Source organism: Myxocyprinus asiaticus, chromosome 39 (genome assembly GCF_019703515.2).
Source record: "Myxocyprinus asiaticus isolate MX2 ecotype Aquarium Trade chromosome 39, UBuf_Myxa_2, whole genome shotgun sequence".
NCBI classification, from domain to species: domain Eukaryota; kingdom Metazoa; phylum Chordata; class Actinopteri; order Cypriniformes; family Catostomidae; genus Myxocyprinus; species Myxocyprinus asiaticus.
The window spans coordinates 16,959,479-16,972,500 of NC_059382.1; the positions used below are offsets into that span (position 1 = coordinate 16,959,479).

Here is a 13,022-nt window from a genome sequence, read left to right on the forward strand (position 1 = left end):
GACCTTGGTTTCCAAATGAAATACAAAACTTGCTCTCATCTGAAAAGAGGACTTTGGACCACTGGGCAACAGTCCAGTTCTTCTTCTCCTTAGCCCAGGTAAGACGCCTCTGACGTTGTCTGTGATTCAGGAGTGGTTTAACAAGAGGAATATGACAACTGTAGCCAAATTCCTTGACACGTCTGTGTGTGGTGGCTCTTGATGCCTTGACCCCAGCCTCAGTCCATTCCTTGTGAAGTTCACCCAAATTCTTGAATCGATTTTGCTTGACAATCCTCATAAGGCTGCGGTTCTCTCGGTTGTGCATCTTTTTCTTCCACACTTTTTCCTTCCACTCAACTTTCTGTTAACATGCTTGGATACAGCACTCTGTGAACAGCCAGCTTGAATGTTTGTGGCTTACCCTCCTTGTGAAGGGTGTCAATGATTGTCTTCTGGACAACTGTCAGATCAGCAGTCTTCCCCATGATTGTGTAGCCTAGTGAACCAAACTGAGAGACCATTTTGAAGGCTCAGGAAACCTTTGCAGGTGTTTTGAGTTGATTAGCTGATTGGCATGTCACCATATTCTAATTTTTTGAGATAGTGAATTGGTGGGTTTTTGTTAAATGTGAGCCAAAATCATCACAATTAAAAGAACCAAAGACTTAAACTACTTCAGTCTGTGTGCATTGAATTTATTTAATACACGAGTTTCACAATTTGAGTTGAATTACTGAAATAAATGAACTTTTCCACGACATTCTAATTTATTGAGATGCACCTGTACATACATACGTATACATACATATGTATATGTATGTGTGTGTATATATATATATATATATATATATATATGTATATGTGTGTGTGTATGTATTTATTTGTGATGTGTGATCCAGCTTTTGATACTTGGGACCATTGAGGGACTCATACACAAGTATTACACAAGGTGCAAACATTCACAGATGCTCAAGAAGGCAACACACTACTATATGCATACTATATGTAAATACCTTCATAATGTGTATAAATTCAGAAAGGGATGTGAGAACTTATGAGACAAAAGGGGAATGCAAATTTGTTATTATTTTTTTAGTCTGGAGCCCTGCTCAAGGGTAGTGCCCATTGTGGGGTTTGAACCTACAACCTTTCAGTTAGCATTTCAGAACTTTAACCACTATGCCACACGACATTTCCTTTAGACTTCACTCAGTACTGCTCGTTTTGTGAATGAGAAACAAGTTCCTATTAGGGATGGGTCTGGATTGTTGAGTTTGCAAGGCTCAATGGAATTGTCACATGCCCGATCGGGCTAGTGCTGCATTATTGCAAAATATGACATTTGTTAAAAATCTGCTTTTAGGCCTATGCCTTACAAATGTAAACATTTGGATTTCTGTAATGTATTGAACATTGTTGAACTTGTCACCATGGTATCTTTAGCTAGCTGGCTGACATAGATAAAGGTTTGTCAAAAATGTGAGAACTGATCTCTGTCTTATGGAGGCATCAGTAAGAAAGGGTTGAAAATTACAAATCAATTAAAATGTTTTGCATGGTATGCCATTGTTTTTAGGTAAAGCTAGTTATTGTAAAGAACTTAACAGTGAATAAAAAAATACATATTAGCCCATTTCTAAATATGCATAAACAAACATTGCCAAAAAATATATTTTTTTAAACTTTTATGTGGTTGGGCCAGTGAAAATGTTGGCAGGGCAAATACAAATCTGAATTACTGGCTCAACAGAGCCAGCAGAAAATACCCCTATCATTGAGCCCTGCTTTGTAATTAGGGAGGTTGAATCTAGAATTGTTTTCCCTCTAATTTTTGTTTTAGCTTTATTATTTTGCACTGTTTTAAAGGGGATACGTTAATAAACTTAGCTTTTCAAAGCACCTCAGCTACAGTCATAAGAGCAGCACTTTTGTATCATTGTCTTTGAGCAATACATTTCAAAACAATTTCTGTCAGACTTTAGTTTGCCTGCTGTGAGCAATGTGGGGACAGTGATAGATTTTCGCAATAAAAAGTGTTTTAAATGTTGGTCCATGTACAAATGCTGACAGATGTAGGCTATTTGGCCATTGCGTCATGTCTTGCGTAGCATCTTGCGCCATGAGCATTGCGTGTCAAGTTTTAACCTCTTCAACTCTGATGCATTTATGGCTGCCGCCTACAGTTTTTACACACATACAATGGATTAATTGCAAAATTATCTCATTTAACAGAAAAACCCCCAAATTTAAAAAAAAAGATTTCAGTTGGGACCTGGGTAGCTCAGCGAGTATTGACAGCTTTATAAGCATGTATGTGTGGTTCTGAGTGACTGCGAGTGAATACGAAAGCGTTTGGCACAAGCCCACTTCAATAAATTTGTGATACTCTCTTAGGCCGGGTGTACATGGTGCGAGTCCTGACGCTCGGGAGCCCTAGCACACGTTAAGATTTAGTTTATCTGAAAATTGTACAGGTGGAATCATACACGACATGACTTTACCACCTGGCGAATTCCGGAGCAGTCGCAAGAATTTTCGCGCTATTTATCATTTATAAGGCATAAAGCCAGGGGAGGACATTGCTTTAATTCCTTGTAGCTTGCAATTTAGAAATTAAAAAGAAGACTGGCGTGGCCAGGGGCTGCATTAGCTGAAAACTCAAATGCCGATTAAAAAAAATTATATATATATAAAATTATGGATAATTATTACAAATGCTGTCCAACATTTGACAGATTCAGATTTCGAATGGAGGCTGTGTGATTTCATGACTGCATACAACAATCATAACGTCAGTGTGTTGCTGCTGCCAGTTACTGCATGACAATAAAGTGCACAAAATGTACAAGATTAAAAAGAAAGTGTGGAAAATTTGTGCACCATTTCTGTCAGTTATATTTGGATTTAATTTAAGTGCAAACATGACGTTTAGTGCAGAATTCAGAGTTATTTTAGTTGAGTAGGCTACCTGTATTATTGAGCTTTAGATGTAGCCTACGTCCTTCTCATCTTTGTCACTGCTTGCATGTTGATAGCAGACATGCTGAAAAAGATTTGTGAGGTCTTGTCCATGTGAATGCACTTTTTAAAGCCGCACGTAGCAAAGCTTAATTCTTGTTTTAGCACAGCTTTTGATTGACAGGTAGAACTTTCAATCTAGAAGTCCTAGGTTTCACCAGACATGCTTGGGGAGTTAAAAAAAAAAAAAAAAATCTATCACATATCCACTCTCATGTGCATATACAATTATAACCGATGCTATATCCCCCTAAATATAGCCCTAGAACTGAAAGGAATGCAAGTATGACGAATAAAAATAGACCATGACGGAAATGTTAAAACTCTGTCCGTCAGAGTGATAAAGATATTTTCTAGCGCAACCCGTATGGCAAATGATTTGTTTGAAGAGCAGAGAACAGCATGACCTTTATGTAGAATCCTTCCCAGTGATGTGGTTGTGAATAATATGGGAAAACACCATTTTAACATGCAGTTTTCATTGATTGTGTGAGTTGTAAAACCTTCTCCTGATTGGTCAACTTCAGGTAGATCGCCAAATCGGCTCGTTCAACTGCACACCTCACGAATTCAAGCTGACAGTGGCAGAATTTTTTTTTTTACATTTAAAAAAATGATCGGGTGGTCATGAGCTGCTCGTAAGCCGCTTGGCTCTGCTCGTAATTCCTCTCACACAATGTGAGCCACGACCACACAAGTACCAATGATTTCCATGTGATGTCTCCCGACTGGAAAAAATCGGTTGGGAGTTCATACAACTGCCGAAAATTTCACTGTGTACGGCCGCCTTTAGTAGAGTCAATGGCCGGCACATGCACCAACGATGCGCACAGACGATGACTGCATGAGTTAAGAAAATCTGGCCGCCGTGCAGACTGGATTATGACTAAATTTACGTCACGCATACTGTGCACAGAGCGATCCGCAATGCAGGCACGCAAAGTATACTTTGGTCTTAAGAGTTGATTTCAAGTTTGTATTTGGGGTTTACAGAAGCAGTGATGCTAAGGACAGATATAAGATGTTTGTCTTTGATGTCTTACAGAGATCATATTTCACTTTGTGATTCTTTTGATAAACATTCAATCTGTGGTGTTAGGACAACAAAATAGTCACATTCCTGTTCAGTCACATTCCTGAGAACAAGAGCTTTTTTTGATATATGACATTGTCTATTTAAGTGCTATATGAGACACCTTCATATTTATATTTCTACATCATTACGAAAAGGTGGCCCTTATTTGCGCCACAGAGTCCTTCGGGTCTTACGTTTTTATTTTATTCAACATAAATTCAAAAGTGATTGAGGTCTGTGAAAAGTTCAGATTCTAAGTGTTCAAATGGTACCACTTATGAGGGACTTGTGTATCTAGGAACTTTTATTCTGTAATTATAAACTTTTCTAGCCCCGCCCCAAACCCGGTACCAGGTCTGCAGCAGTATTCACATCAAAGAAATCACAGACGAAATAGTTTTTTGATGAAGGATTTTTTTTTATTCATTCAGCTATAATGAATACGAGATGAAAAAGACATGTCATGACAATAATTAAACTATTTTATTAAAGCATGAAAATATGACGAGTAAAAGATAATACTGCAAGATATTAACAGAAGAAACATCATTCTAGAGAAACATTTGTTTATAGAAGAAATTAGATATGGATTCATCTAATCCAATAAACCAGTGTTATTAATTTCCTTGCTTGAGCTGCATGAGTTGAACGCGCTGAACACAGGCATAATGAACCGCTTTAAAATGGGTTAATTGCCTCACTCAAATGCATCCTATTTTACATTATATTTAATGTCCATATCCACAACATATGCGTAATATTACAACTTGCATCTGCACCAACCGTGAAGCGAATAAACGGGTGAATTTGAACTAAATTACACGCTAGTCAAAATATGCGTTGTGAATATGCTGTTTCCTTAAAAACGCGCTACACGCAGTGTAATCACTAGGCTGACTGGCTAACACTGGTTTAATTAACATTTGTCTGCAGAGTTGGTAGACGATAGTTAATAATGTCACTCAAGACCGCTGTGTTCTGTACCATTTGGCTAAGTTCTGTGCATCTGTTTTTGAACAAGAATGGGTCCTATGTGAACAAACGTTGCATGAGAAATGCATCTGTTCGGAGTGTGGTGGACATTGTGTTAAATCAGCTTAATTTCAAAGGTCTTCCATAAGACCAACTAGTTGACTTGTCATTCAGACAGCCCACTGCAAACCGATTATGAAAATATATAGATTTGCACATCCCTGGTCCCTGTGTCCTGTGACACCTATGAGTAGCCCGGACAGGGTTCTGAATAGGACATGTCTGGTCATGGTCTGTCATTTTGAGTAAAGCAGAAGACTTGACAACAGAAAGCTGAGGGCTGTGGAGTCAGTGCTGGCATTTGTGAGATTGGGAGGGCCGTTGGTGTTGTGACTGCGGCTCCCGGGTGTCTCCAGCACACTTCCCCTCTCCCTCTCTCTGAGACACAGAAGAGGAACTTGCTGTTCTGCACAGTAACTGACCACATCCGCTGTAATGCACAAAGTAGGTGCATCAGCCTAGGCTGTTTTGCTGCAAACAGCACTTTGAGCAAGTAGTTTCTTGTGAACAGAATTTTTATGATTCTTCCATTTGTCAGTTAGTAAGTCATCATAGCGCAAAGTGTTAAAGCTGATGTGTAACTTTTTCAATGTTAAAAAATGTATCCCAGTTATTTTGCTGATACCACTATAAGTAATCCATTCCTTGGAGGATTTCCTCAAACTTTAAACACTGTGGCTCTGTGGCACTATATAAAAATATTGTGCTGATTGTTGGAGCATCCCAACCACCCAACAGAGTAACATTTGTTCGACCAATGGTGTGAGTTTGGGGTGGGACTATCTGTTTGTTTGACTAATGCAAGGCATGGGAGTATTCCAGACATCTGTTTGAAAACAATGTTGTTGTGTGTTTTACTATTACTCTTCAGCTTTAAGTTTTTCATATATTAACCCCCCCCCCCCCATCTCTCCCTACCTCTCTCTCTCTTTGGTCAGGTACTGGTCCGTATGAGGCCGCTGTCTTGCAGATGAGCCATCAGTGGGGGCTGTCGTGTCGCAGACCCAGATAGTGACTGGCGCCTCCCAGCATGCCAAACGCTGTTCGCACGGGGAGTCTGAAGGACCCCGATATCGCTGAGCTCTTCTTTAAAGAAGACCCCGAAAAGCTCTTCTCAGACTTGAGGGAGATTGGTCATGGCAGCTTTGGTGCTGTATACTTTGTGAGTTTCTTTGCATCTTATTTAAACCTTTACATTACATTTAAACATTCAGCAGATGCTTTTATCTAAAGCAACTTACAGTGCATGTAAGATATACATTTTATCAGTTTGTGGGTTCCCTGGGAATCGAACCCACAACCTTGGAGTTTCTAGTGCCATGCTCTACCATTTCAGCTAATTATAGAAAACACGTATGCAATGCATTGTAGAGTTATAACAGAACCCACTTATTTTCTCCTTCATTCAAGGTATACTTTTTATCACTTTGCATGTGCCCTGGGAATCAAACCCATGACCTTGGCGTTGTTAGTGCCATGTTCTACCATTTGAGCTTTTTATAGAAAGTATTATGAAAGCTATAACAGATTAAAGAGTAATATTAATAAAAGAGTTGAACTTAATAAAAATGTTTTGGACACTTCTCTTAATATCTGTATATCTGCTCATCAAAGAGTGATTTAACCTCCATTTCACAGTTACAGTATGGACGGCAGGCATAATAACACTTTATTCTTCTAAAACTAACAAATAGCATTTGTGTTCTTAAATATGTAAAGAAATCTTCAGTCTGGAAAAGATTTAATCTTCTCTGTTACATCCTTGCCAACTTTTGAATAATTTATATAGATCATGAAATTATTCTCCATGTAATTCAGAAAATGGTTAACACTCTAGCAAAAAAAAAAAAAATAGCTTTAGTCTGTCACGAATCTGAAACCTAATGTTCTATTTTAGGCTGTCAGAAAACATTACTGTAAAGGAAGTCATAATAATTGTTCTACTGGTTTTATTTATTTATTACAGGCACGGGACGTGCGGACCTCAGAGGTGGTGGCCATTAAGAAAATGTCATATAGCGGGAAACAATCCAATGAGGTAAAAATATAAAAAGTTTTCAATAAAATGACTCATGTTATTGCAGAATCACACTTTTCTTTTGAATTTACAGAAAAATTACAGATAATTGTGGCTTCCTTCAGACTCCAGCCTAATACATGTATCCCATGATTCATTATATAATCAGAGCTCTGACGCACTGTCTTGTTTTCCATTCACCAATAGGCATGTAAAAGGTTTAGCGAGGTGACTGCGGAGGCCATAACTACCTCTCTTAGAGGCAGAGTAGAAAGAAAAGGCTTTATTGATCTGTTTATCTGAGTCTTATCTTTCCATAATAAGACTAGAAGGAAAAATAAGCTTAAAGATAAAAGCTTTTTTTAGTTGTTTGAGGATAAATTCTGTCATGCCTTTGTAACTTGAGCTTCTAATCAAGGTTAAAGTATTTTAATTGTTCATGCCAGTTGTCCTTGTGTAGCTGCATGCAGGTCTTGTTGCATTGTGATGCATCCCATTCGTGGAAATTAATTTGTTCTAATAAATTCTGCCTGTAATTTTTACAGAAATGGCAAGATATAATAAAGGAGGTGAAATTCCTTCAGAGGATCAAGCACCCAAACAGTATAGAGTATAAAGGATGCTACCTGCGAGAGCACACAGCATGGGTAACAATCATGATCACTTACACTTGTGTTAACAGAGTAAATCACTGGCAATCCTGAAAGAAAAGTTATATTTTTTTGTTTCTATAATTATTACATGCCACTAAGGAATACTTGATTCTGATTGGTCAATTGCAGCATTCTGCAGTCATTTATTTGTGTAATGGCCATTAAACTGTATAACTGACCATTGTCCTAGGCAACCAACATAGCTGTACTTCAGTAGTTTCATGTCTTTCGTATCATTCTTTGGCCTTCTCGCATAGTAAAATAATTCCAACTCAAGCCATTATTTCATGTCCATTTATTTATTATTTAATTGGCAAGTAACCATGTAATAAGTAGGATAATAAACAGTTATCTGATCATTATTGCCAAATAAACCCCTTCATGGTGATGCAAGACCCCTCCACTTTGCGTTGGGGTTTATTTTGCAATAAAGACCGACATACTGAACATTATTCCTAACAAAGGGCTATATAAAATATACAAAACATACTAAGACACATCTCCTCTTACTATTGTTCTAGCTGGTTATGGAGTACTGTCTGGGGTCTGCTTCAGATCTCCTTGAGGGTGAGCTTTGATGTTTTTGATGCTTGCTTAATGTGCTTATTAGCGGCAAAATATATGTGGACCACATAAAAGGCCCCTGGTTAGAAACACAATGAAGCGTTTATTCATGAAAGTATTTGTTAGCCTGATCCACCGAAATTAGCTGATATAGTTTTTCGTCTGAGGGGCATCTGTAAACCCCATTTTTGTCTTTTCAAACTCTGTTTCTCACAGTGCACAAGAAACCTTTACAAGAGATGGAGATAGCAGCAATTACACATGGCACTTTGCTGGGGTTGGCGTACCTCCACTCCCACAACATGATTCACAGGTGAGTGTTAGTGTAGTGTTTCCTATATTAGGACCAAACCTGGCTTTTGATCTCACTCTTCTCAATGCCAATAGCACTTTGTATTAAGTGTACATACTGTAACTAGTGCCTGACCTTATATGTGATTTTTCACTGCCTATATTATTTATCAGGGTGGTCTATATATATGCTACTCAAAATTTGCTCAAAAATACTTGAAAGTTAAACTTATTTTAATTTATGCTGATTAATCGTCCTGGCTGATATCGGCCTATAACTATACACGGGTAGTTGATGCATAGCATTTCCATGGACTTTTTATTTGATTTTCATCAGGATTTTGGGTTACATTTAATATTAATGTATAAGAGGGGTGTGCATATCTTTTGTAAACCTATAGCATTATTAATACATGCATTGTATATAAAGCAAGGCAGTCTGTGCTGTATATTGGAGGTTCTGTGGGGATGGGTGGATTTTGCAGTCACCTTTCTTTCTGTTTGACAGGGATATCAAGGCCGGGAACATCCTGCTTACAGAGCCTGGACAGGTGAAGCTTGCAGACTTCGGTTCTGCTTCTATCGCCTCTCCTGCTAATTCTTTTGTGGGGACTCCTTATTGGTGAGTTATGCAATTCTTTTCCATTAATTCAAAAGCTATTGGCTGCATAAAGCCTGTTATTTAATTAATCTTAAGCCTGATTTAAATTATGGAAGAAGCAGACTTTTTCTCCTAGATGCACTAAAGCCCCCTAGCAGAACGAAGCTGGCGTTATACTAAGTGCGACGTTGTTTTAAAATTAGTTTGCTGAGGGTGATGTCACAGTGTTTAAAGCACTGTTCCAGCCACAGAAGTAATGCCAACAATTTTCTTTTAGTGGATCGATGCTTTTAGCGCTGAAAAGCTTCCACTTTTGGTGACAAGATATTTGATCTTAGTTCATAAAAACTCCAATCTCTCTCCACGCATTTGTCGTGGCCACGGTGTCTTTGTGGAGTTTGTGCTGTGAATCATATAAAAAAGTATACTTCTGCACAATCTCTGAGAGAACGGCTTCAAAGTAATCCATTTTAACGACAGTAACTTGGGTAACAGCTCCTCATCTGGCATGCGCGATATTAAATAAAGAAACGTCACATCCAAACCACACCCACTATTCGTTTTAACCAATCATCAGCGCTCTTCAACCAGCTGATTTCTCGTTGGTTAAGAATTTCAGAGATGTGCGAGAATAGGAGAAATATCACCAAATGAACACATTGGCAGAACAAAAACATCACTGCATTTCGTCATCATTTGTAGGCGAACTAAGTGAAGCCTGTATGCCCAGTAAGTATAAATGAGCCTTTAGGCTCTGTAACTGTTCTGCAAGTAGCATCAGGACAGCAAAAGTTTTTGTTGTGTAAAAGGTGAAATATGTCATTTCTGCCCTACTAGCTACACCAAATAGAATTGTGAAAATTTATTATTTCCAAACAGGTTTCCTAAACACTTCTATCAGCCACTCTTGCCCCGCTACTAAATAGCTTATTACAGGTTTCCACGGCTCAAACATAACGGATCACTCAAGCAAACAGAGCAATGTTCAAAGAGCCACAGTGTTCACACTCTTCGGGAAAATAAACTTATGATAGTTTTGTCATATCATAAAATAACATATTTCACCTTAAATCAATCAGATTTTAGGCGGTGAAGCCCAAATTATTGGAATTTAAAATTAATTAGGAAATTAACTAGCTTGGAAATGTATTGAGTTAATTGCTGCGATTAATAGTTGATTGTTTAACGCATAAAAAAAATTTATTCAGGATCTGCTTTTTTTTCACTTCCTGAAACTTCAAAAAAACAAATTCCCCCACTTCCTGTGGCTAAAATTGACATATATAAATTTCCAAGAGGTACCCATTGTTTGGTTTGGTTTGTGCACACCTATTCATTAGACCCGACGCATGTCCCTGGCATAATAAACACAGGAGCGGATTTACTGTACAGAGAATGGAGACTTCACCCGCAAGTGGTGTGGAAGAGAAATGAGAAAGTTTCCATATCTCTTAACCATCACCCGGAAACCAGAGAGACCCAGTGTGAGCGATAGAGACTGAACGGAAGCCTGAGAAAATAATAGTTTTGAGATTTTAAATGGCAGCAAATTAAACTTCAGCATTCAATTTGTTTTATTTCTGTATGCATAGTGTCTAATAATGCATTGGCAATGTACACCTAAGTTTCTCTTGCCAGTAAAGCTTGATATGAATTGAATCTGCCCATTTGATCCTATTATTAAAAAAAAAGTCCAGTGGAAAACGGCTGAAGATTTTGCCTAACCTTTTAATACAGCATATCCACTGAATTTATGGCATGTCAACGTATACTTGTATCAAAGAATTATACCTGAAAATATTTGTCTTTTTTTTTTTTTTTTAACTTGATCCACAAAAAACTGAACATTTTAACATATTTAAATAATTAAAATAAATGATTACTAACCAATTTCTTGCAAGTTCTTTGAGACAAAAGTATAAAGTAAATATTTATGACTATATTTTAATGTTTTTTCGAATGTACCATGATTAATTGCAATTAATCAAAGAAAATTGTGCGATTCATTGGTTAAAATTTTTTAATCGATTCACAGCCCTAAAATTTGCATAATTAATAGTTGAAATTCATAATTCTAAATCCCCTTTATTTCTCTCAGGATGGCTCCAGAGGTGATCCTGGCTATGGATGAGGGTCAATATGATGGGAAGGTTGACATCTGGTCTCTAGGAATAACCTGTATTGAATTAGGTGAGATGGATTGATATGATTTAGTCTTATTTTTTGCTCAGTCACTTTTTCTGATAAACCTATTCCTCCTCTAGCTGAAAGGAAACCTCCACTCTTCAACATGAATGCAATGAGTGCCTTATACCACATCGCGCAGAACGAGAGCCCAAACCTGGAGTCCAGTGAATGGTGAGTGCAGTACTGGAGTAATGGCTTTTCTCTAGTGACTTCATTAGCTCCCTACAACTACAAGCTGTATGTTGTTTGCAATCCTCCTACTCTCTGTCTCTTTCTCTCCAAAGGACGGACTACTTCAGAAACTTTGTGGACTCATGCTTACAGAAGTTGCCCCAGGACAGACCCAACTCTGAAGAGCTGCTGAAGGTAAATCAAAGAATGTTTAGTGCTCAGAGAATTTGTGTGGAGGTTAGCGAGTTCTCTTCAGAAGAATGTTCTGTAATGCTCAGGAATGCTGTAAGATTTCATGTATTGTGTGATCTTTTCTATTGTTTATTTTCACTGCATTCTGATGCCTTTTAGCTGTTTAGTGATTTCTGAATCTACCTAATGCATAAGGATTTTTTCATGCTGGGCCAGTAGTTCAAATTTTTACTTGCCCTGTCAACATTTTCATTGGTCCCACAACAAAAATAATACATTTCATTTTAGCAATGTGTTTTTATTTGTGACAGGAAGAAATACATTTTCTATGCAAAACATATTTACATATAATAACTGGAAATTATACAGCTTTAATGTTACTCCATGACAGCTATATTCAAAAATAATGGCATACAATGCAAAACATTACTGATTAATTTGTATTGTTCAACCAATTCTTTCTGATGCTTTCAAGATTATCTCAAATCAGTCTCGGAATTACAACAAAACTGCATCAACAGTATTCTAGCCAGTTAGAGAACATTACCTTTAACATCATCAGAAAACCAAATATGTTTTGGTTTCCAAGGCAAAAAAAAAAAAAATCACATTTACAAGATCAATAAATGTAAGATGTGTTGACAATGCAGCACTGGCCTGTGATGGTTCCATCAGCTCTCTCACATGGGCCTCGAGTTAGTGGGCCATTCTTAATGTTTAGCCCTGTAATGCATGAATCTACTTGATGAAAAGAAGCCTGGTATTATTTTGAAGTAAAAATGCTCCCTCTGTTTCTTTTAGAGGATCTGATCCTTTTATCTTGACCTCAGTAACCTCCTCTTTCTGTGTGCAGCATGCATTTGTCCAGCGCGAGCGGCCGAAGTCAGTGCTTATTGACCTGATCCAGCGCACCAAAGATGCGGTGAGAGAGCTGGACAACCTGCAGTACCGCAAGATGAAAAAGATCCTCTTCCAGGAGGCCCACAACGGTCCTGCGGCAGAGGTCCCAGATGACGAGGAGGTCAGTTGTAACTGCATCTCGACCTCCTACCCATGGTTCATGGTCAAGGGTGTTTTACAGTCTTCCTGGAAGTAATATTTTGTCTGGCTTTACAGAAACACACTGGCCCAACACACTCGGGCTTTGTACTAAAAGCATTGTATTTAAGCTGTAGCATTTAGCCTGTAGGTTAAATACAATGTCCATTACATGCATGAAAATATATATATATTACGGCT

The 13,022-nt window shown here is 38.0% G+C and overlaps 1 protein-coding gene across 5 annotated transcripts in view; it reads left to right on the top strand.

Annotated features, from left to right (window-relative positions):
• The window catches only part of LOC127430251 (serine/threonine-protein kinase TAO1-like), a 49,373-nt gene that overhangs the window by 22,499 nt on the left and 13,852 nt on the right, over nt 1–13,022 (top strand). For 3 of the 5 annotated variants that reach the window (XM_051679918.1, XM_051679921.1, XM_051679919.1), the window contains exons 2-11: nt 6,046–6,269; nt 7,074–7,145; nt 7,670–7,771; nt 8,299–8,344; nt 8,558–8,654; nt 9,141–9,254; nt 11,332–11,423; nt 11,498–11,591; nt 11,705–11,786; nt 12,637–12,804. In XM_051679918.1, the coding sequence (XP_051535878.1) occupies nt 6,138–6,269; nt 7,074–7,145; nt 7,670–7,771; nt 8,299–8,344; nt 8,558–8,654; nt 9,141–9,254; nt 11,332–11,423; nt 11,498–11,591; nt 11,705–11,786; nt 12,637–12,804 (999 nt within the window). In that variant the 5' untranslated portion in view covers nt 6,046–6,137. Of the gene's footprint in view, nt 1–5,631; nt 5,649–6,045; nt 6,270–7,073; nt 7,146–7,669; nt 7,772–8,298; nt 8,345–8,557; nt 8,655–9,140; nt 9,255–11,331; nt 11,424–11,497; nt 11,592–11,704; nt 11,787–12,636; nt 12,805–13,022 lie in introns of those variants that run through there. The other 2 variants (XM_051679920.1, XM_051679922.1) reach the window with 2 other exon arrangements.